The 23,177-nt window shown below is 43.0% G+C and overlaps 1 protein-coding gene across 1 annotated transcript in view; it reads right to left on the bottom strand.

Annotated features, from left to right (window-relative positions):
• Positions 1-23,177, bottom strand: part of LOC126412434 (UDP-glucosyltransferase 2-like) — a 217,492-nt gene that overhangs the window by 34,611 nt on the left and 159,704 nt on the right. Inside the window, exon 5 of the mRNA XM_050082029.1 lies at positions 16,430-16,652. Coding sequence (XP_049937986.1) covers positions 16,430-16,652 — 223 coding nt within the window. The remainder of the gene's footprint in view (positions 1-16,429; positions 16,653-23,177) is intronic.

The raw sequence follows: 23,177 nt of genomic DNA, 5'->3' as shown, positions 1-23,177 counted from the left end.
TGTATTAACGAAAAGAAACTTGGTCAGCATTATCTGAGCCACGACATACAAAATGAATTAATTAAATTAATCTCTAAATCTGTTATCAAAGAAATTATAAACAGAGTCAAACAAGCAAACTATTATGCGAATCTTCAGGTTTTGGCGGCGCAAAGACTGTTCCATTAAGCTTCGGGTGTGCAGCCGCAAGAAATCTCCTTCTTCTTGTAATATTTCGGCTGTAAAACGTTCAGCCATCTTCAGAGTGAGCCGCAAGACTTGCGGCTCACTCTGAAGATGGCTGAACGCTTTACAGCCGAAATATTAGAGGAAGAAGGAGATTTCTTGCGGCTGCACACCCGAAACTTAATGGAACGAACTATTATGCCTTTATTCTCGATTGTACCAGGGATTCGAGCCGTGTGGAACAAATGTAAATAATATTAAGATTTAGGATTTCCTCAACTAGAGAGATAGAGGAACATTTCGTTGGGTTTATTGCTGTCGCAGAAACAACGGGAGAGTATTTAAAAAGTGCCATTTATAAGAAACTAGGAAATAAGAGCCTAGACACCCAAACCTGTCGAGGACAGTGATATGACAATGATGCTAATATCGTTGGAGTTAGAACAAGAGTTCTAACAGTGTTAGAAGAAGAATACTGAGCACTAATCCACAAGCTTTGTTCATGCCGTGCGGATGCCATCGTTGCAATTTCCTTTTTCTAGATGCCGCCAACACCTCGACAACAGCTAATACGTTTTTCAGTTTTATCAGTAAAGTTTACGCGCTTTTTACAAAATCAAGCAAGCGTTGGGATCTCATAAAAACTAAACTGAAATTGATATTGAAACCGCTGTCTGAAACACGATGGAAAAGTAGAATCGAAGATGCAAAAGCAATATTTATGCAATTTTATGATGTCATCGAATGTGTGAGTGACCTGAAAAACAGAACTCATGACTGCGAAAGTCTTAGCGACCATGAATGAGTCTTGAAGTAAATGTTAACTTTTGAGTTTATTGTTGCAATACACGTGTGGTATGAGATTTTACTATGTGTCAACAATATAAGTAAACTATGGCAATCGGTTCAAATGAACTTGAAAGTTGCTATTGATGAATGGATTCAAAAATTCCGTAACACAGGATTTGGATCAAGCGTTGCTGAAGCTTGGTTGATTGTAGAAAAAGGTAGTTATGAAATTAAGTCTCAGATTTAAAGAAAAGCACAGACAAAACGAATGTTATGTTATGAACAAACTGATGAGCCTATATAATCTGGTGAAATGCAGTACAGAGTTAGCTTTTTTAACATAATGATAGACGTCAGAAAGAAGGTTAGCGTTGGCCATAATATTGATGGTTTATTGACAGAAAAATCGAGTTTCAATCACATAGTGATCATCTTCAGTGCTGTGGTGTACAAATTAAACTCATAGGCTCTGATATCAAGTTATTATCAGTAACCAAAGCTATTAAACGATCACAAAGCTTAGAGTTATTGTGATCGTTTTATAGCTTTGGTTACTGATAATAAATTGACACCAGTGCCTATGAGTGCCTTTGTACACGACTGCGCTGAAGATGATCACTATGTAGCTGAATATTGATTTTGCTGTCAATAAACCATGAATATTACGGCCAACGCTGACCTTTCTAATTTCACGTATATGGTCGTTGTGCACACAGCACTTAATGGAGTCGCCAATCAATAATGATAGACGCTACAATAGTCGACAATGAATGCCGATTCAAAGCGCTGAACGAATATTTCGAAGGATTTGGTTTTATTTACGATATGAATTATTTGAAATCGTTATCCAAGGATGGCATTCACAAACATTGTAATGATTTAGGTAGAATACTCCGAGAAGGCGGAAACAGCGACATACAGGCTCTTGAACTTTATGAGAAACTGCAACTTTTAAAATCCAAACTACAGGACTCAATCAAAGCAAAACAACTTACTCAGTATAAATTAGAAAATAATTTGGAAGAGGTATATCGAAATCTTTACGTAACAATCAGAATAATGCTCACAGTTTCGGTCAGCACAGCTTCTGCCGAGAGAAGAATTGATTCAGACACGATGTGGCAAGAAAGACTATCTGCATTGTGAACTGAAGCGGAAACAGCTGCTGGTATTAACTACGACGCAATCACACAAAAATTCGGTGAGGCGAAAAGCCGGAAGTTTCGTTTATTTTAATGTGTACCTGTTTAATGTCGTTTTTATCATTGCAGTAATCCTTGTATATTATAATAATAAAATTTGTGTATAATTATTACCGACGCACATTCAGCTCATTTAACTTAACATTTTCTTTCTGAATGGAAAGCAAAAGGAGCCTCGGAAAGCTGATTTATCACAGACGTTCAGTTTCCGACCACCGCCGCCACTCATAGCCGGCTCTGTTCAGGTACGTGCTGTAGTGGACAGCCGCAGCCATGCCACTGCCATCTCAGAAAGCGATTTTCAGATGTGCAGCACGGACAAAGCTTGGCCCTTGGCCATGAAAAAGGCACGCGTGGAAGGTGCGGAATGACTACCGAAGAGGGGCCTGCAAACTCGTCTACAATTCCCTCTGCCAGCGGCATCAACTGGAAGCAAATTTCCTACTGGTGCCTAATCTCTCATTGCAAATGGTCATAGGAGTGAACTTCCTACGTGACCACCTGGCCCTGACAGACATTGGCAGAGGTACTGTAACTGTAAGAAAAGAGCGCGAAATCACAACACGATTCGAATATTAAAGCACAATTGTCCACAAACAGCACAAAATTGTGCTACATGAATGACGTATCTGAATTGACACCACAGCCTTCCGAGCAGTCAAGCAACGACGATAGTGATCAGACGGAACGAGCGAAGTCATACGCCAGGTAACCGAGCAAAAAGTGAACACACCACAGCACACGCACGAACGGGACGGCAACAGTTGCACACCGTCGTACGGGACAACGATGAAGGCTTCTTGGCTAAAACGGGCACTATTAAAAACTTCAAGTACAAATTCGAGGTCAGGCAATAGAACACATGCTCCGTGGCACGCGTACCCGGACGAAGTGGAAAATTAAATTGCACGTATGTTAGCCGACGGAGGTATTGAACCCGCCCGTTCCACCTGCAACAACCCAGCACACAAAAGCCGTGTAGAAAAAGGACAGTTCTATCAGGCTGGTGCTAGATCCACGTAAGGTAAACACAGTTATTGACACCGAGACTGATAGACCAGAGGAGCTGCTGCAGAACTTACATGGTCGATATTTACATCTATCGACTTACGCTCAGCTTCTGGCAAATAGAGCCCCACCCGGAATGCAGGAAATATACAGCCATTTAGAGTTACAAAATACGTTGACAACCTTTTCATAGCTGAAGGGCCATGGGAAAACCATAACTTTGTGCACCAAGAACTATTTCGGTCGTACATACAGCACGGCGTCACTGTGAACATTGAAAAGTCATGTTTCGATGCTACATCAGTGCACTTCCTGGGACACGTAATTACTAGGGACGGAATTTCTCCCGATCCCCACAAGATCGTAGCTATTGCGCAATTATCGCGTCCCACACTCAAGCGCTGTAGCTACGTGGCTTCTTAGGAATCGTAAATTTCTTACCAAAAATTTCTGCACACTTCCTCGTTTGGCACCTGACGCCTGAATACTCTCTCACGGGCAAGAATACCCGTGGCAATGGGATAAGGACGCTGAGAGCCAGTTTTTAGCGCTCGAAGAAGCGCTGATCAGCGAATCGAAACTTTCACAATCTAACCTGGCACACGGTTTTTGAATCGTAAAAGGTAGCTCGTTAACGGCTCTAGGTGTTATAGTTTTCCAGCAGTACGAAGAGGGTGGGACGTGCGCCAGAAAGGCGTGTACTCACAAAAAGTGAGCGCAACTACTCAGTTACAGAGTTGGAGGCACTCGCCGTGATCTGGGCATTTCGAAAAGTTCCGATACATCCTTTGCGTAGGGTAGAAAATAGTATACACAGACTACAAGGCGCTTGAGTTTTTGCTGAGACATACAAACGTCTTTCCCGCTGGGTGCTACTATTACAAGAGTACTCCTTTCATATTGTACATAGAGTATAAAAGGCAGCGACGACGTATTAGCAAACTCCTTGTCTCGGTCTTCGATAGGCTTCCAAGAAACCATCGAAAATGATCTTGAAGGGGACCACTTTAGCCTCTACCACGTGAAGAACGTAGTATATGAGGAATATGAAAGACATCCGCTGTCAACAGGACGGCGATCCTAAAATACAGCCTTTTTAGCCTTTGGGAAGTGCTGTGAGTTTCGACGACATCCCTTCGGCCTTAACATCTCATCAGCCGCACACATTCGTGGCCTACGCAGTACTCTCGGCGAGTTTCTCTAGGGGTGAGTTACAAAGCAAAAGTACAAAGATAAGCCAGTGTTACCAACAGAGGAACTCTATTCTACCGCGGGTGCATCGATGACGCGACGTGGACACTCAGTCGATCAAGTCATTTGGCACACCCATATCGACTATGGCTACTCTGTGGCAAGGAAGTGCTTTCTTTAGCTGAGAATCCTTGTTCGTTTCAGTGACATGGATTAGACGTGTACTTTCAGTATGCAAATCATGCCGGAAATCCAAACATATCACCAAGAGTCTGCAGGCATGCCCAATAAACTTAAACACTTGGCTGCAGCAGACCTCATTGGACTACTCCCTCACACAAAAATATGGTACTGCCACATACTGGTATTTCTGGAGCTGACCTCTAAACTCGTCACTTTGACACCACTGAAACGCGCAATGGCATTAACCTTGTCAAAGACGTTTCAACGGAACTTCTTGCCTCAAATAGGCCATGTAGAAAAATTGATTACAGACAGTGTTCCACAGTTCCGTTATAACCTATGGAAGGAACGTTGCTCAAATACAAGGCAAAGCCAGTTTACATATCGTCAAATCACCCGAGTTCAGACCCTTCCTAATGCGTGGGATCTGTGTCGAGCACATTGCGCAAAACAGCATGCAACCGGGGAAGTATTCCTCACAGACTTCCAATATATGGTTAATGAGACCCCACATCGCATTACCCGCCTCGCCCCTGTTCGGGTCTTCAGGAATAAACAGCCTGTCGATCTGATTAGAAAAACTGTCGACTTTCCCCAAAGGGATAAAGACCAACGTGAGCATCTTGTCGATACGGCGCTCAAACGCATAAAGGTGGCAGCGATCAACAGAAAAACACGCGCCGACAAAAAGGCATATGTCAGGAAATTTAACGTCGGAGGCATAGTCCCCTTTAAATCAATCCGCGTGTGAAATAAGGCCCAGCGTAAACGTCACAAATTCTTCTCTACCTACAACGGGCCGTTCCGTGTCAGAAGGGTGCCAAATGAGAATTCGCTTGAACTGGAAGTCGACAGGACTACATCATGTCTCCCATGCGAAACATTTTCCGGAATGAACAGTGTCCATTGCTCGCCCGCAAGAAAACTGTAACACGTGACCCGTGAAATCTGGCCTCATGTGTACATAGTAGGTAGTTTTTCTGTAATTTTAGCGTTATTTTGAGCCTAGTTTTATACATTTTTAATCTTGATTTTTCTTTCTCCTTCTTCCTTTGTTGCTGGGAGTTTACGATTTTATGTTCTCATCCATTCTGTTCGTCTTGTTAGTACCGGTTTGTTTGAATTGAGCACCAAACCCTATCATTGGGCGAGTTGCCGCAGGCACTACGTCAGTTAATTTACTGCTTGTAAATTAATGTAATCTGGCAATAATTTCATATCTTGTTTGATACATAATTCTCATAAATTCTGCCGAATTACCACGCATTCGGGTGATGGAATGGGGAAGAATGGGGAAATATGACGTAGAAAAACACCCGCGGAAAGTTGATTGATTCCTACCGGTACCGAGTTTGTGTCTGTGGAGCCATTGAACAGTTTCCTCTCACATACGTAGTGTCGGAACTGACGCTTTTTCCAGTTACTTCGGAATCGTGCCGGCACAGCCTTACCACAGACGTAATGGTCCCCACGACCGAAGTACGAGTTGACAGTTTTCTGTAGGCGGACGGTTTAAGTGGTGATGGCGTAGCTGCTATACGGAGAGCCACGCCTTGTCCACTAACTGCATTTGCTCTGGCAACTCCCCACGCAGATGTTGCGTATGGATGGAGTGCCGTTCTTCAAAACGGGTCGCTTGTTCGGCAATTGTGAAAGCCTTTGACCGACGTCCACCCTACACAAGCCGCCTTACGCACACTTCCCCTCGACATTCACTCCAAAGCACAATAGCTCCATAGTATGCTAATTAACACCGCATTTCTTAGAATTGTCGAACACGTGTTTCTACTTTCACAATTACTAATACCCGTCTACGAGTTTCAGATTGTCTACTTATTAAACAATTAGGGATGAAAACAACGGCCCCACATTCGCCAGGACTGATGAGAGCACTTCCACCTTCCACTGACATTCTACTGCGCAGTGTAGTTGAACGCCAAGATGGATTCGGCAGACCACCTCGACAGAGAAATACACACTGTCGCACGTGGACTTCCTCTGCAAAAGTTTTTTTTTTTTTACAATTTTCCATATTTTGTGGCTGCTTAACCCCATGTTTATTTTTCACTCACAAGGGGAGGCCGCCAATTGCGAAATTCAGATTCGATTCATACTGCGCATAATAAAAGCTCATGGCCAGAGGTGTAATGTGGCAAAGCACCAAGATGCACTTCTCAGCCGTTGTCGAGAAAATCGACAGTTAAAAGAAACCGTTGCGGTGAAATACTCTCTACGATTATTAATTCTCTACAGCGTCGTGGCGTAGCGGTAAGCGCTTGGGTTCGTAATCCGAAGGTCGCCGGATCGAATCTCGCGCCATGCAATTTTTTTTTATTATTAGTTTTTTGTAATTCAAATATATATATATATAAAGTATTAATGAATTGCTTATGCATGTTGGTGAAGGCGGATCGCTCTCCAATTGTACCGCCTCCATTTCTCCGTTTTTTTTTTAACAGGGTGTACCAAAGCTCTCCCGTCCGCACTGATTTTCGACAATGTTGTAAGTTGCGCTAGGGACCGCATCTACCTTCTTTCGAAGTTAGCAGGCAACTACGCTGTTATGCGGCGGCTCGTTTCGGCCCATTCAACATCTGTCATTCGAGTGTAACGAGCGAGTGACGGAGTCTATATTTCATACCTGCCACAGCAAATTTGTGTTCGTGGGGTCTCTATTCTAATTCGAACGTTTGACTTACGCCTTACGTATTCGTTTCGGAGTATCGTTTTTACGTCTTCCTTTAACTATACGTGGTTAACATTATGAAGACAATTAATAACATTTGTGAAATACAACTTTGTTTGCGGAAAACATAATGATGTTCGAAGTCGCCAGTTTTTCCACGACAAACGACTTTCTACAACTTATTATATGCATAATTGTTGCAACTGATTGTCGGGAATTTTATATATATATATATATATATATATATATATATATATATATATATATATATATATATATATTTGAATTATAAAAAACAAATACTAAAAAAAAAAGGTTAAATAGCGCGAGATTCGATCCGGCGACCTTCGGATTACGAACCCGAACGCTTACCGCTGCGCCACGATGCTGCAGAGAATTATTAATCGTAGAGAGTATTTCACGGCAACGGTTTCTTTTAACTGTCGATTTTCTCGACAACAGCTGAGAAGTGCATCTTGGTGCTTTGCCACATTACACCTCTGGCCATGAGCTTTTATTATGCGCAGTATGAATCGAATCTGAATTTCACAATTGGCGGCCTCTCCTTGTCAGAAGAAACTCGCACGTCAACGGCACCACATTAACAGGCCACTTAATCCGTTGTGCTTATCAAGAGTTAACGTTAGCCATGATTTGCATGATAAGACTACTACACGCATCCTATAATGAATACTAGCATGCTAGAATTCGATCTGTCCGCTAAGATAAGCTTGCATGTTACTTTATGGCATGCATAACTTAACGTCAAAGTTGCATATTTACTCATTCAGTGGGTGAGTTATTTGGTGTTGGCCACGTTTCTTCCTTAGCTTTGGCCATAATCACGACGTCGCAAGAACTTCTTCGCTGTCACAGTACACATCTGCTATCCCAGCTTACCAACAACAGCTTAAGTTCTTTTCTTACCTTTCTGTCACTACTCATGATGGAGTACGCACTCTAAATTAATTCGTGTATCGTACTAATATTCTCTTTCAATCCATTGGTATTCTGTAAACAACTGATCTTTATTATGATAATGATATGAGTATGTATTTATTCGTGTAGTGTACTGTTCTAATATTCTCATTTAATCCATATGGCTTTACGGCCGGAGTGGTCGTGCGGTTCTAGGCGCTACAGTCTGGAGCCGAGCGACCGCTACGGTCGCAGGTTCAAATCCTGCCTCGGGCATGGACGTGTGTGATGTCCTTAGGTTAGTTAGGTTTAATTAGTTCTAGGCGACTGATAACCTCAGAAGTTAAGTCGCATTGTGCTCAGAGCCAATTGAACCATATGGCTTTAGTAAATAATTGATTTTTGTAATGATAATGATACGTTACCAGTATGTAATCTAAATTTATTCAGTCGAGCGGCTCTAGGCGCTTCAGTTCGGAACCACGCGGCTGCTACAGTCGCCGGTTCGAATCCTGCCTCGGGCATGGATGTGTGCGATGTCTTTAGGTTTAGTTAGGTTTAAGTAGTTCTAAGTTCTAGGCGACTGATGACCTCAGATGTTAAGTACTATAGTGCTTCGAGTCATCTGAACCAATCTAAATTTATTCAGATGTTGTCTTTACCCAATATTCTCATTTCATCCGTAAGTTTTTGTAAATAATTGATGTTTACGATGGCAATGATACACTACTACATATATTAACGTAATAGTAGAAGAAGTATCTTGTTGACTCTATGTCTGCACATGTCCACGTTATTTATACACACTGTCCTTCCTAAAATATATGAGAAGAATAATTTTATGTAACTTTCGTCTCTTTATAACAAATTATAAGGCCAGAAGTCATTTCGAAAAGGAATTTAGATTGTATGAGATATTTCACTGGTGGAACTTGCACGCCGACACAGCTGCCTCCACAACAGGCTGCTGAAAAGGTGTGGGCAGCGCAGCCGGCCCTGCTTTGGACCCGCTATCCCGCCGTGTGAGGGGCTAACGGCTTAGCGACTCTGTGCCGCACCAGCTTTGATGACTGCTATACTTGAAACTTCATGTCAGATTAAAACTGTATGTCGGACCGAAACTCGAACTGGAGACCTTTGCCTTTCGTGGGCAAGTGCTCTACCAACTGAGCTACCCAAGCACGACTCACGCCCGGTACTCACAGCTTTAATTACGCCAGTACCTCGGCTCCTGCCTTCCAAACTAGACAGAAGCTCTCCTGCGAACCTTGCAGAACTAGCACTCCTGAAAGAAAGAATATTGCGGAGACATGGCTTAGCCACAGCCTGGGGGATGTTTCCAGAATGAGATTTTCACTCTGCAGCGGAGTGTGCGCTGATATGAAACTTCGTGGCTACACGCCGTAACCACACCCCGCCGCAAACCGTGTGCAACAACACCACTTCGCACATGTGAGCCAACAAGCAAGTGTTGAGGTCGTGTGAAGTGTATCTTTGAATGAGTAGGTAACCAAAAAACAGAGTGCCACAATCCTTACGACACTTTTAATGCTTGTGTCCATTGACATATTTTACTTGTTTTTTTCTCAATTTTTATAACAGATGGCTGGTCATATTGATTAAGACTTTCATATTCTTTTCAAAAATCACATATTATTATGTACACTGCGTATATACTTATAATAATTGTTCCCACATACTTCTGAACGCAAATGTTTGTATAGTAAGTTCACATATCTTTTTTTCTCTGTTCACTAGTTTCACAATTCATTTTGTGTACTTACAATAGTACTACAGTATCTAGATTGACAAGAGACATCACTGTCCCTACTCCCACGATGATACTCAATTGCAACTGAGACATATTTATGTGTCCTACTTTTAGTGTTTCGTTAAGTGTTTATTTGATGTCTATTAATATTATTATAATGTCTATTATTATAATGTCTATTAATATTATTATAAGAGACATCAAATAATTAAATAAATAATTATTTAGGATGGGTTTACATTGTCACGATACGCGGGTTGGTACCTCATTTATTTTCATCTTGCTCTGTTGTTCAGACGTCCACTGTGGCCGAACGTTCTAGGAGCTTCAGTCCGGAACCGCGCTGCTATTACGGTCGCGGGTTCGAATCCTGCCTCGGTCGTGGATGTGTGTGACTGATGACCTCAGATGTTAAGTCCCATAGTGCTTAGAGCAATTTTAACCATTTTTTTCTGTTGTTCAGGCCCAGAAAGTATTCTTTGGCTAGTCCTATGCACATGCCCATTTTTGTAGAGTTTCTTTTGCTCTGCGCACACCTCCACGACTCACAAGCTGTGCACATAATCACATAAAATTCTGGTAGCAAGGATGGGAAGGTTGCATCCTATATGGGATGCATCCTATATGGCGGCGCGCCAGCGGACGCGCACATCTAGAACACCCAGTGTGCGCGTCCGGGATAACACTCCTCTGGCATTGTGGAAGTCCAAGCTACTGCATATACTATATAAGCGAGTGAGAGCCGCGCAGAGGCTCATTCGCGCTGCTGCTGCTGCACAGGCAACTGCATTGAACGCCGCCACGATGCCTTATAGGAGAATTCGTCGCCGTTTTAAACAGACATTTTACAAAACCATCGAGTGTAAGGCCCACAGTATTCGCTAATTTGCATTTTTATTACTGAATCGAGGGTTCCCATGGCAACCACTAAAGTGAGGAGATCAAGTTAAGGGTTCCACGTGCACAGTTATAGCTATCACAGGTCTATTACGTGCACAATGAGCAAAGCCGCATTCAGTAGAAATCACATATTACAAAGAACTTTTCCATGGCAGAGTTCACTGTTAGAAACCACTGCAAGTCGGGGCTGAGCAGTCGGGAGGAGATTGTATAACACCCACAGAGAGGGCTGCCCAAGTTGGCATTCTGTGTGGAAGCGTACCTTTGTTCTTAACCTACACCGGAAGCCCGTACCAGAAAATGGCAGCGCCTGTCGCCGAGTGGCAGAGGGACATCCGTGAATTCTGAAAATGGCGGCGGTGTGGCACTAGAGCCAGTGGCCTCAGACAAGGGCGCCTCCCAAAAGCAACGCTCACTTGGACAGCCGCTGGCGTCCAGACAGCGAGCGGCAGTGACGGTGGTTGGGCAGTTCGTAAGAAAATCGTTACTACTGCACGGTCCCTGGCGCGGAGTGCCAAGTCCTCTGATAGCTACAGAAATTAGAGACTTACATTTCGGATTCGAAGAGAAGCAGTCGCATTTGCTCCGGTCCGTGCGAAGGAGTGATAGCCAAGTTTTTTTTCGTCAATTAGCACGGACATTAGTTGCGCGCACACGCAATCATGTGGGGAGGTCGCAGCTGCAACGAGATACTCCCCACATCTTGACACCACGTGGGGGCCGCATGCTGTCGTGTCGGCATTGCAAAGAATATCACAGGGTAAATATCCGCAGCTCCGGCCATATTCAAATCGCTTTTGCAGAGATAGGTTCAGAAGGGTACATCAAATGTAAAACAAGCCACGTAAATCAGCTAGAATTTCGTGCGCTCTGACAGTGACAGGAGAGGTGCCAATCCGTATCGAAAACTGATACAAAAATAGTATTTTTGTGATAGTTCTCAGTTTTATTTATGCACATTGTGCCATAATTAAACAACAAACATCACGTCATCATCATTTTGAGATATAAAAACCGAGTAGTAATAAAAATCTCTATCATTCTGCTCAGTATTTCTGGGTTTCAGTTAAAATTCCCCGCCTGTTCCCACAATCCAGTCATTCTTTTGCAGGATTATTTTCGTGTTTTATTGAATTGATACTTATAACATGTGCGGTTTAGTCATCACCTGGAGTGATTCTTAAACATGGAAAAAGGATTAAAAGTCAGACATTGCGCACAGGATTCATTGCTGGGGGTGGGGGTGGGGGGGGGGGGGGTTTCTTTGCAGAATTAGCGTAATGCACGATCTGCACAGCATCTCATGGTGAGATCAAGTCGGAGGACACCTCCGAAAGTATCTAAAAAAACATTGTTACTGTGCCAGTTATAACCACTTAGGTAGGCAACACAATTTCGGACACCGTTCAGTGTGATGTGACTTTGTAAAGTAATACAGCAGGTTGCGAGAAATTATGAGAAAGTAAGCACAGTCAAAATACTGATGAATAATACCACGCAACTTGAGCTGTAGGCGTATCACTACTTACAAAGGTATGCGTACATTTGGTTTTTTTCTCTCCCAATTGAGAACTGCCTTTGCCCATCAACCACCTCACCGAGAATCGTCTATAACGAAACAGTTTCACAAGGCTCCATCCACTCCATGACTAGGAAATGAAAGATATTTGTTTGTTTTAAATAAAGCACACACCTCCACCATTACTGTCCAGTGCTAGTGGTGGTTTTAACAACAGAAGTGGGGTAAATTGTTTACAATACAATTTAGTGTGTGTCTTTTTAACATAAAATACGTGTCTCTAGAAACACTCCTACACGGATTTTCCCACTGTTATATACAGGTATACTATAATATTATACTGTCTGGCTCTGCTCTAAGGCATCATGTTAGTGACATCTTCATTTTAACCCACTATAAAATCTTTTTTATCATTGTGTTGGTCATTAGCAGCACAGGTGTGTTGCACGCAATCCTTTGTAGTGTAAATTTAGTTTGTGTGTGTGTGTGTGTGTGTGTGTGTGTGTGTGTGTGTGTGTGTGTGTGTGCGTGTGTGTGTGTACATACTTGTATTTTCCGCGCCGGCCGCGGTGGTCTAGCGGTTCTAGGCGCGCAGTCCGGAACCGCGCGACTGCTACGGTTGCAGGTTCGAATCCTGCCTCGGGCATGGATGTGTGTGATGTCCTTAGGTTAGTTAGGTTTAAGTAGTTCTAAGTTCTAGGGGACTGATGACCACAGTAGTTAAGTCCCATAGTGCTCAGAGCCATTTTTTTGTATTTTCCGCCATCGTTATCAAGTCTGCAACAATCCTATAGCGACAGACTCCTCTCAGTCCGTCTTAACACACTAATAGTACAGGGCTAAGTTCCTTAAAGTGGAATGTACACTTGGTACATGGCAAGAGCATATTTTTTCAGTTTTCTAATTTCTAAACTTGTGATATCAGAGTATATGTTGCAAGTGCACCCTGCGCTCATTGTTTAACATGGGATATTGGTGTTTGAGTTTAAAGTACAACATTGTGGAAATTGTTTAACATTTGAAGTCTGGTATTTATGTGTGTCTTTGGATTACGATCTTCAAAAATGGGTTTTTGGAATACTCACGGGGGTGGGGTGGGGCGTGGGAATTAGCCAAAAATGTAACAAATTAATCTAAAGTCATAAACAGCAATTGGTGGGTGTGGGGTGGCGGGAGCAGGGGGAAGGAGGGTGTCATACGTCGAAGTACTTACATAAAATGCCATGCCATCATTAACTTATAATCACTCAGTGGCTCTGGCTCTGAGCACTATGGGACTCAACTGCTGTGGTCATTAGTCCCCTAGAACTTAGAATTACTTAAACCTAACTAACCTAAGGACATCACACACATCCATGCCCGAGGCAGGATTCGAACCTGCGATCGTAGCAGTCGCACGGTTCCGGACTGCGCGCCTAGAACCGCGAGACCACCGCGGCCGGCTATAATCACTCAGTCAGTAGGACCATGTGTTCATTCGAATTTCCTGCAATTAAAGTGATATTTAGTACCACTTTTTAAGTAGGCTAACTCTGGTGCTGGTGCTTCATAATAATTCTTTTACTATGGTGTACACATATCGTGAGACTGGCCTACAGAAGGTGGAATATGTTTGATTGATTTGTGGCCTAGTTCACAGAAAATTATCGATCATACGAAAATTTTCAGTTAGGTAACATGAAAGCATACATTGACTATGAGCGTCTAGCACGATTTCATTCAGTAAAATCTCCTGGCTGCCCTGATCACCTGATGTTTCCGCCCCTGTGATTTTACCTGTGTGGGAAGCTAGATTTTCTCAGATAACCAATGCACGTAGTAAGAGCTGCAACAAAACACTGAAAGGCATACATGCTTCGCTTAGAAACAAACCAAAACAAAACTTTTATTGGCACTTTCGATCTCAATGAAACCACTGACGTACTCATAACACTAAAGTCAGATACTGTGCTAGATTTTAATTCTCCAGAAGATTAGCCTTTCACCATTCATAATTATTTGGCACATTGTCATCTTGTTCACTATTCGCCAAAAAATTCCAGCAAAACACCTGCCTGTTTGTGCAATCCTTAGACTGTCATGTGTGGGCCAACTGTACGAGGGGCGTATGAAAAGTCTGTGCAAAGTTCGAGAGATGGCACCAACAGCGCGTATCAAGGTCATGTTTAGTTAGTAGCATCTTTGGACAGAACGCATACCAAGTTTCAGCTATGTTAGTCTATTTCTTTGTGTTTGGCATTCGCGTGAATCAAGGAAGTCGAGTGACTGTAAAAAAAAAAAAAAAAAAAAAAAAAAAAATGGACGAACAAGAATTTCGTGTGGGATTAAACATCACTTTCTGAAAGGCAAAACACGTCAGGAGACTAAAGAGAAACTTGACAAACATTATGGTGACTCTGCACCTTCGATAAGAACAGTTTATAAGTGGTTTCAAAATTTTCGGAGTGGCCATAAGGGCACAAGTGATGGTGAACGTTCTGGACGCCCTGTGGAGGTTACGACTCCAGAAATCATTGATAAAATCCAAGATATGGTGATGGATGACAGAAGAGTTAAGGTGCATGAGATTGCTAGTGCTGTGGGAATCTCGAATGAACGGGTACATAATATTTTACATAAACATTTGGACATGAGAAAGCTATCCGCAAGATGGGTTCCGCGATTGCTCACGCTTGACCAAAAACGGAATCATGCGAAGTGTTGCAAGGATGGTTTGCAGCTTTTCAGGAAGAATCCGCAGGGTTTCAAGCGTCGTTTCGTCACTGTTGATGAAACATGGATACATTACTATACTCCTGAGACCAAACAACAATCTAAACAACGGGTTACCATGGGAGAATCTGCACCTAAAAAGGCGAAGACCATTCCTTCAGCCGGAAAGGTTATGGCGACTGTCTTTTGGGATTCGCAAGGGATAATCCTCATCGACTATCTGGAAAAGGGTACAACTATTACCGGTGAATATTATTCATCGTTATTGGGCCGATTGAAAAGCGAGCTGCAAGAAAAACGTCGGCGATTGGACCGCCAAAAAGTCATTTTCCGTCACGACAATGCACCAGCACACACCTCAGCAGTTGTGCTCGCAAAATTAATGGAAATAGGATTCCAACTCGTTTCACATCCCCCCTGTTCTCCACTTTGGCTCCCTCGGACTACTATTTGTTCCCCAATTTGAAGAAATGGCTGGCGGGACAAAGATTTTATTCAAACGAGAAGGTGATTGCAGCAACTAATAGCGATATTGTAGACTTGGACAGTTCCTATTATTTGGAAGGGACCAACAAATTAGAACAACGTTGGACGAAGTGTCTGAGTGTAAAAGGAGACTATATAGAAAAATAAAAAATGATTTACCCCAAACACGTAAGTAGTTTTTATTTTTGCACGGACTTTCCAACGCCCCTCGTAGTTCATACCAAATCTGTCACAGCTGCTTCCCTAGAATACCGTCACTCGCTCTGCGCACTGATACCTGTGAAACAGGAAAGAAAATTTCAAGGATTTTATGACTTATCTTCATTTGAATTCCTCTTGCATTCTTTTCATTGTTGATGTAAAGATTTTCTATCGCTTCATATTAATTTAAATTGTATGCTGTTGTCACTGAAGGTTCACAATGTTTTGTTACCTGCAGGACATGGAACTGTTACAAGAGTATCTTTTCACTTGTATTCAAAACAGATGTCGCTTATTGTATCGTGCATGTCAACATCACTAGAGATGTGAGGCGAACTGTGTGTGTTGAAATGGGTTATTATGACACGTAAGTAGTCGTCACACGTCATTTGTCTTAAATGTGAGCCTGTGTTCCAAAGCCACTAGAGGCCTACTTCAGGGAACAGAAGGGCACTGACTGTAGCACTACAGCCGGCCGCGGTGGTCTAGCGGTTCTAGGCGCTCAGTCCGGAGCCGCGCGACTGCTACGGTCGCAGGTTCGAATCCTGCCTCGGGCATGGATGTGTGTGATGTCATTAGGTTAGTTAGGTTTAAGTAGTTCTAAGTTCTAGGGGACTGATGACCACAGATGTTAAGTCCCATAGTGCTCAGAGCCATTTTGTAGCACTACAGGTAGTTAACATCTGAGTGTGTCTTACCGAGGATGTCTTGCTGCGGCAGCCACTTCCGTACGAGGACATTGGGAGGCAGGTTGGTAAGAGTGTCCTCCTCGAACTTCCATATGACTCGCTGGGGCAGCTCGCGAAAAGCGTCGATGAACGCCTGCTTCTTGTGCTCAGGCAGCGTCGCACTCCTGACGTTCGACCCCAGGCTGAAGTAGATCACTCCGTGCTTCGCCCCATCCAAGAAGTCCTTAATGTCCTGCACAACAACAGGCGTCACAGTGTAACTGTCGAACAGGCAGGAGCATCATCCTTCAAATGAAGAAGGGAAGAAGAAGAAGGGAAGAAGAAGAAATCTTTGCTGTCTGTTTCAAAATTGAAATTAAGCACATTACTGAGATTGATACTGGCAAGATGATGATGATGATTATGTTTGAAACTTCCTGGCAGATTAAAACTGTGTGCCCGACCGAGACTCGAACTCGGGACCTTTGCCGTTCGCGGGCAAGTGCTCTACCATCTGAGCTACCGAAGCACGACTCACGCCCGGCACTCACAGCTTTACTTCTGCCAGTACCTCGTCTCCTACCTTCCAAACTTTACAGAAGCTCTCCTGCGAACCTGCGCGAACCTTCGCAGGAGAGCTTCTGTAAAGTTTGGAAGGTAGGAGACGAGGTACTGGCAGAAGTAAAGCTTTGAGTACCGGGCGTGAGTCGTGCTTCGGTAGCTCAGATGGTAGAGCACTTGCCCGCGAAAGGCAAAGGTCCCGAGTTCGGATCTCGGTCGGGCACACAGTTTTAATCTGCCAGGAAGTTTCATATCAGCGCACACTCCGCTGCAGAGTGAAAATCTCATTCTGGAAACATCCCCCAGGCTGTGGCTAAGCCATGTCTCCGCAATATCCTTTCTTTCAGGAGTGCTAGTTCTGCAAGTTTCGCAGGAGAGCTTCTGTAAAGTTTGGAAGGTAGGAGACGAGGTACTGGCAGAAGTAAAGCTGTGAGTACCGGGCGTGAGTCGTGCTTCGGTAGCTCAGATGGTAGAGCACTTACCCGCGAAAGGAAAAGGTCCCGAGTTCGAATCTCGGTCGGGCAGGATTCGAACCTGCGACCGTAGCAGTCGCGCGGTTTCGGACTGAAGCACCTAGAACCGCTCGGCCACCTCGGTCGGCTGGTATTTAGTTGAATTTACGGCCTTTACGTTTGACTGGTTTGCCGTGTAACCGAAATTTAAGGGATTCCTTTTAGCACTCATGTGGATGACCTCACGCTTTTCATTATTTATGGTCAATTGTCAATCTTCACAGCATACATATATCTTTTATAAATTGTTTTGCAATTTGTTTTGATCTTCTGATGACTTTACTGGACGATAAACGACAGCATCATCTATAAACAACCTAAGACGGCTGCTCAGATCGTCTCCCAAATAATTTCTATAGATAAGGAACAGCAGATGGCTCATCACATTACCTTGGGGAACGCCAGAAATCACTTCTGTCTTACAGGATGACTTCTCGTCAATTACTACGAACTGTGACCTCTGTGACAAGAAATCACGAATCCAGTCACATAACTGAGACGCTGTTCCATAAGCACTCAAGTTGATTACAAACTGCTTATGTGGTGCAGTGTCAACGGCGTTCTGGAAATCTACAAGCACGGAATCAATTTGAAATCCCTTGTCACCAGCATCAATAGCACTCAGCACTTCGTGTGCGCAAAGAGCTAAGTTGTGTTTCACAAGTACGATCGTTTCTAAATCCGTTTTGACTGTGTATCAATATACCGTTCTCTTCGAGGTAATTCATAATGTTCGAACACAATATATGTTCCAGAATCCTGCTGCATATCGACATTAATGATTTGGGCCTGTAATCTAGTGGATTGCGCCTACTACCTTTCTTGAATATTGGTGTGACATGTGCAACCTTATAGTCTCTTGGTACGGATCTTTCACTGAGCGAGCGGTTGTATACGATTGTTAAGTACCAGCCTATTTGATCAGTTTACTCTGAAAGGAACCTAATTGGTACACAGTGTGGACCGGAAGGCTTGCCTCTATTAAGTGGTTTAAGTTGTTTCACTACTCCGGGGATATAAACTCCTAAGTTACTCATATTGTCAGCTGTTTTTGATTCGAACTCTGGAATATTTACTTCGTCTTCGTTGGTGAAGGAATTTTGGAAGGCTGTGTTTAGTAACTCTGCTTTGGCTGCTCTGTTGTCGATAATATTTCGATTGCTATTGCGCAGAGAAGGCATTGATTGCCTGGCGTACTTTATATTCGACCAGAACCTTTTTGGATTTTCTGTCAGGTTTCGAGACAAAGTTTCGTTGTGCGAACTATTTTAAGCATCTCGCATTGAAGTCCGCGCTAAATTTCGAGCTTCTGTAAAACATCCCCAGTGTTGGAGATTATGCGTCCATTTAAATTTGGCTTGTTTGTTTCGTTGTTTCTGCATCAGTATTCTAACCCGTTTTGTCTACCAAGGAGAATCAGGTATGACGTTTTTTAATTTATTTTTTTATAAATCTCTCAATTGCTGTCGATACTATTTCTTAGAAGGCAGGCCACATGTGGTCTACATTTACATTTTTCATTTGGAAGCAGTGGAGATTGTCTCTCAGGAAGGCATCAAGCGAATTTTTATTTGCTTTTTTCAATAGGTATATCTTAGGTTTATTTTTGGAGGATTTCGGGGTTGCAATATTTAGTCTCGCTACGACAACCTTGCATTCACTAATCCCTGTAATCCTTTTGATGCTCGTCATTAGCTCAGGATTATTTGTTGCTAAGACGTCAAATGTGTTTTCACAACAGTTTACTATTCGCGTTGGCTCATGAACTAACTGCTGGAAATAGTTTTGATTACATTGACTTAGAAACTAACATTTATTTCGCTGCCAAGGTGTCGTAAATCTTAGTACGTGACATCAGTTTCAGGTTGATACATCAATCCATTCCTGAGGGAAAAAGCATGTTACCTGACAGATGGACAGTAGACAGTATGATAACAAATGACCTTTTTTTGCATGATACAACTACAGATTTACAGTTTCCGATTTTTCATTGGTTGCAGGGTGAAACATTGCTTCTTGGCAAATCTGATGATTCTAGGTCAACGAAACGTACCCTGTAGGTTCTGATGAGCGTATTTGCGAATATGAAAATATGTGACATAAATGTCCGTATAGTCCGATTGCACTGATTTAGATTCTTTTTGTAACACGAAGAGACCGCTGACCTTAATATGTGACCTAAATTTCAACACACTGTTCCTGGGAAAAAGGGTTTTGAACAGTCAAACAGACAGACAGACAGACAGAGAGTAATGTGATCCTGTAAGGTTCTGTTTTTACCGAATGAGGTAACCTGAATGAGTGGACCCAAGTGATGATATGAAAACGTCCATAAAACACCTCACAGTCACCTCCGATCTGAATTACACGCTCCACACACTGTGGGTTAAACGCCTCATTAGGCACTCGACACATCACCCCATTTGAAAATAGGCAAAACGGCGCATCGACTGACTCTGGCCGCGGAAGCCTACGCCATTATAAGAAATATTGAGGTTTTCTGCCGGATTCAAGAGGAAATAAATCTATGGAGGAGATTAGTGTTTAACATTTTGTCAACGAGGTCATTAGAGACGGAGCACAAACTCAGATTAGGGAAGGATCTAGGAGGAGGTCGGCCATGCTCTTTCAAAGGAACCATTCCGGTATTTGCCGTAAGCGATTCAGGGAAATCACGGAGAATCTAAATAAGGATTGCCGGACGCAGGTTTGAACCGTCATCCTCCTGAATGCAAGTCCCGCTGCATCCCCTCCCACGCTTGTGAACTGGAGAAAAAGGCTGGAGTGTGTAATGGTTCTTCATTTACGTGACCATTACGGCACTCCAACCCCAATTCTCGATACCAGTAATATCGTACTACTTTTCTGCGAAGTAACAGACATATTTTTGTGACAATATTCACATTTGGTTTTATTAATGTATATGTACTCCGATGTATCGATATATTACAGTGATATGGTTCTTATGTGTATTCATTTCTGTGAGAATGTCATAATCTTTGACTTACTTGTAACCGTTTTGGCGCAAATGCGCACAGAGCAGTCTTTGTTTCACTTTGCAGAAGTTAAGTTGTTATTCCGCTTTGTAAAAGAACAGTCAAGTCTTGTGTTTGGTTAAAGTGAAAATTAAATATATGAAGATTGATACAAAACTGTTTTCTTGATTTTGTGACAATTAAGAAGAAGTATATGTGAAATTACAAGAAGTTTAATAAAAATGTGGATCGTGAACACCAAGTCAAAAATTATTTCTACCATACCATTGTTCTGATCCGGGATTGTTTCATCATTAAGAATTTTCTGAAAAACGCATTTGTCAGGTCTTCAAATATTGCAAAAATACAGATCTGGACCTTCTAGCAATCAAAGTGGAATCACCCTAGAATCAACAAGATGAGCCATAACAACTTCGACGAAATTTACGTGGGAATCCATTCAAGATAAGTGCCAAAATTAATGTTAAGAGTGTAAGGTCCTGACTTTATTTTTGGTGGGAAATATGTTCAATTGACGAGATGTTGGTGCTGGCCTGAAAGGAGTTTAGCGAGTGTTTAATAAGAGTACTACTTGTAAGCATACAGGTTGAGGTATGCGTCTATAGCCTCCAACATGAGGAATGGAAGGAGGTGACAGTGAATGAGATTAGGGGGAATGCTTTTCAGAAAATAATGGTGATCCAACGGGACGGGCTGTACATGCATATTGCAACTTATAGAGACTACAGCTTGTGCTGGAACTGTTCATGCTTTTTTGGAATGATTGGTCAATCCACAGTGCGAAAGAGAACTTCGTCCTATTCGACTACCCCACGCTGTATGGTACACGGGGCTTGACTGAGATTGCCTGAAACGGGTTTTGTTCCCCTTTACAGTCGTGCGTGCGTGTGTGTGTGTGTGTGTGTGTGTGTGTGTGTGTGTGTGTGTGTGTGTGTGTGTGTGTGTGTGTGTCCCAGTGCACAATACCACGTAAAATTAGTGAGAAACTGTCCTACAGACGCTACCGGAAGAACTGCCACCGACCGATCTCCAAGTTTATAGCTGCAGAGAAACATGCTGACATATACTTGGTAAGAAGGAACAGGAGAGCAAGCTATCGCTGAAGTGTAGGAAGAGTTGTCTCCTACCGATCTACAAGTGTATAGTTGCCGAGAAATAAGTACACAGATACATGGTAAGAAGGGATACGATAGCAAACCATGAATGCAGTATAGCAAGGCCAAGACAACTCTACCACTACTCACGGAAAATGGTTCCCTGCTCCAACTACGCATCGACATTGTCGTGAAAGAATCTCATAAAAAATGGATCATAATGCAACACATGCTCTGGCAACTGAGAAAAATCACTCTAATAACAAAACTACCACAAAAACCGACCGCAAAGGATCTCGCTACAAGAGAGTGGAGGCAGCCACACCTGCGCTTACCTTGATGTGTGGATAGACTAAGCGTTTAGAACCAGTCTTATGTCCCCTCCTCCCACCTCTCCTCTGTCGCCCCGCAGGTAGGGATACCGGCATTCCAGGCCTGTTCTAACCCACCGCTGATAGTACATAGACAGATCCATATGCTGGAAGTGATGTACTGTTTCCGCTCTGCATAAATCAGACACAAAAGGACAAAACACTCCTGCAGGCCCTTAAAGATAATTCTCAGAATATCTGGTCCCTCTGGAACAACAGCAAAATATGTAACTGAACAGCCAACAGCAGCATGCTTTCGAAGGTTCTGGATGTGCTGGCACGGACTGAAAGTGGCCCTTGGTTACGTAAAATCAGTCTCTTGTAGGAAAAACTTTGAAATCATACGTCCCATGAAAACGAGGTACACAAGAGCATTCTTACCAGTCGTCTCACCGTGCACCGATCCGCCCGCTACGCCCCCGCCGCCCCGACGGGTTGAGGGCAGTGTCCACACTCCCTAGCCTCCTGTGCTGCATGCAGCTATATCTATATCCACATGGGTACTCCGCAAATGACATTTAAGTGCCTAGCAAAGGCTTCATCGAACCACCATTACAATAATTCTTCGTTATTCCACTCCCAAACAGTACGCGGAAAAAAACAAACGCTTAAATCTTTCCCTTATTTTATTATGATGATCATTTCTCCATATACAGGTCGGAGTCAACAAAATATTTGGAGTAGAAAGTTGGTGACTGAAATTTTGTAAAAAGTTCGCGCCGCAACAAGAAACGTCTCTGTTTTAGTGGTGTCCATCACAAATGCTGTATCATGTCCGACAAAACGTGCTGCTGTTTGTTGAACTTTCTCGACGTACTTCATTACTCCTATCCGGTAAGGATCCCAGACAGCGCAGCAGCACTCAACAGTAGGACGGACAAGCGTACTGTAGGTAGTCTTTTTAGTAGATCTGGTACATTTTCTAAACGTTTTGCCAGTAAAACGATTTGGTTCGCCTTCTGCACAACATTTTCTACGTGTTCTTTCCAATTTAAATTGTTCGTGATTGTAATTGCTGAGTACACACATCAAAATAAGTTTTGCATCACCCCGGTTTCCAGAACTCCTGAAGATAGACGTTGACTGTGGATATTGTATCACAGACACAGTACCTTTGACTGTTCAGAGATGTCACCAATCCCGCCCAAGGAAGTGAAAAACCATGCATGAGCAGCGCCTATTACATGGAGGGGGTCCGACATCCGATCAGTTCCAGTTATTCCACCAGGAACGAGGTACAAGGC

Source organism: Schistocerca serialis, chromosome 7, assembly GCF_023864345.2.
Source record: "Schistocerca serialis cubense isolate TAMUIC-IGC-003099 chromosome 7, iqSchSeri2.2, whole genome shotgun sequence".
NCBI classification, from domain to species: Eukaryota; Metazoa; Arthropoda; class Insecta; order Orthoptera; family Acrididae; genus Schistocerca; species Schistocerca serialis.
The sequence above is the reverse complement of the archived record's forward strand: the minus strand, read 5'-3'. Positions and strand labels throughout refer to the sequence as shown.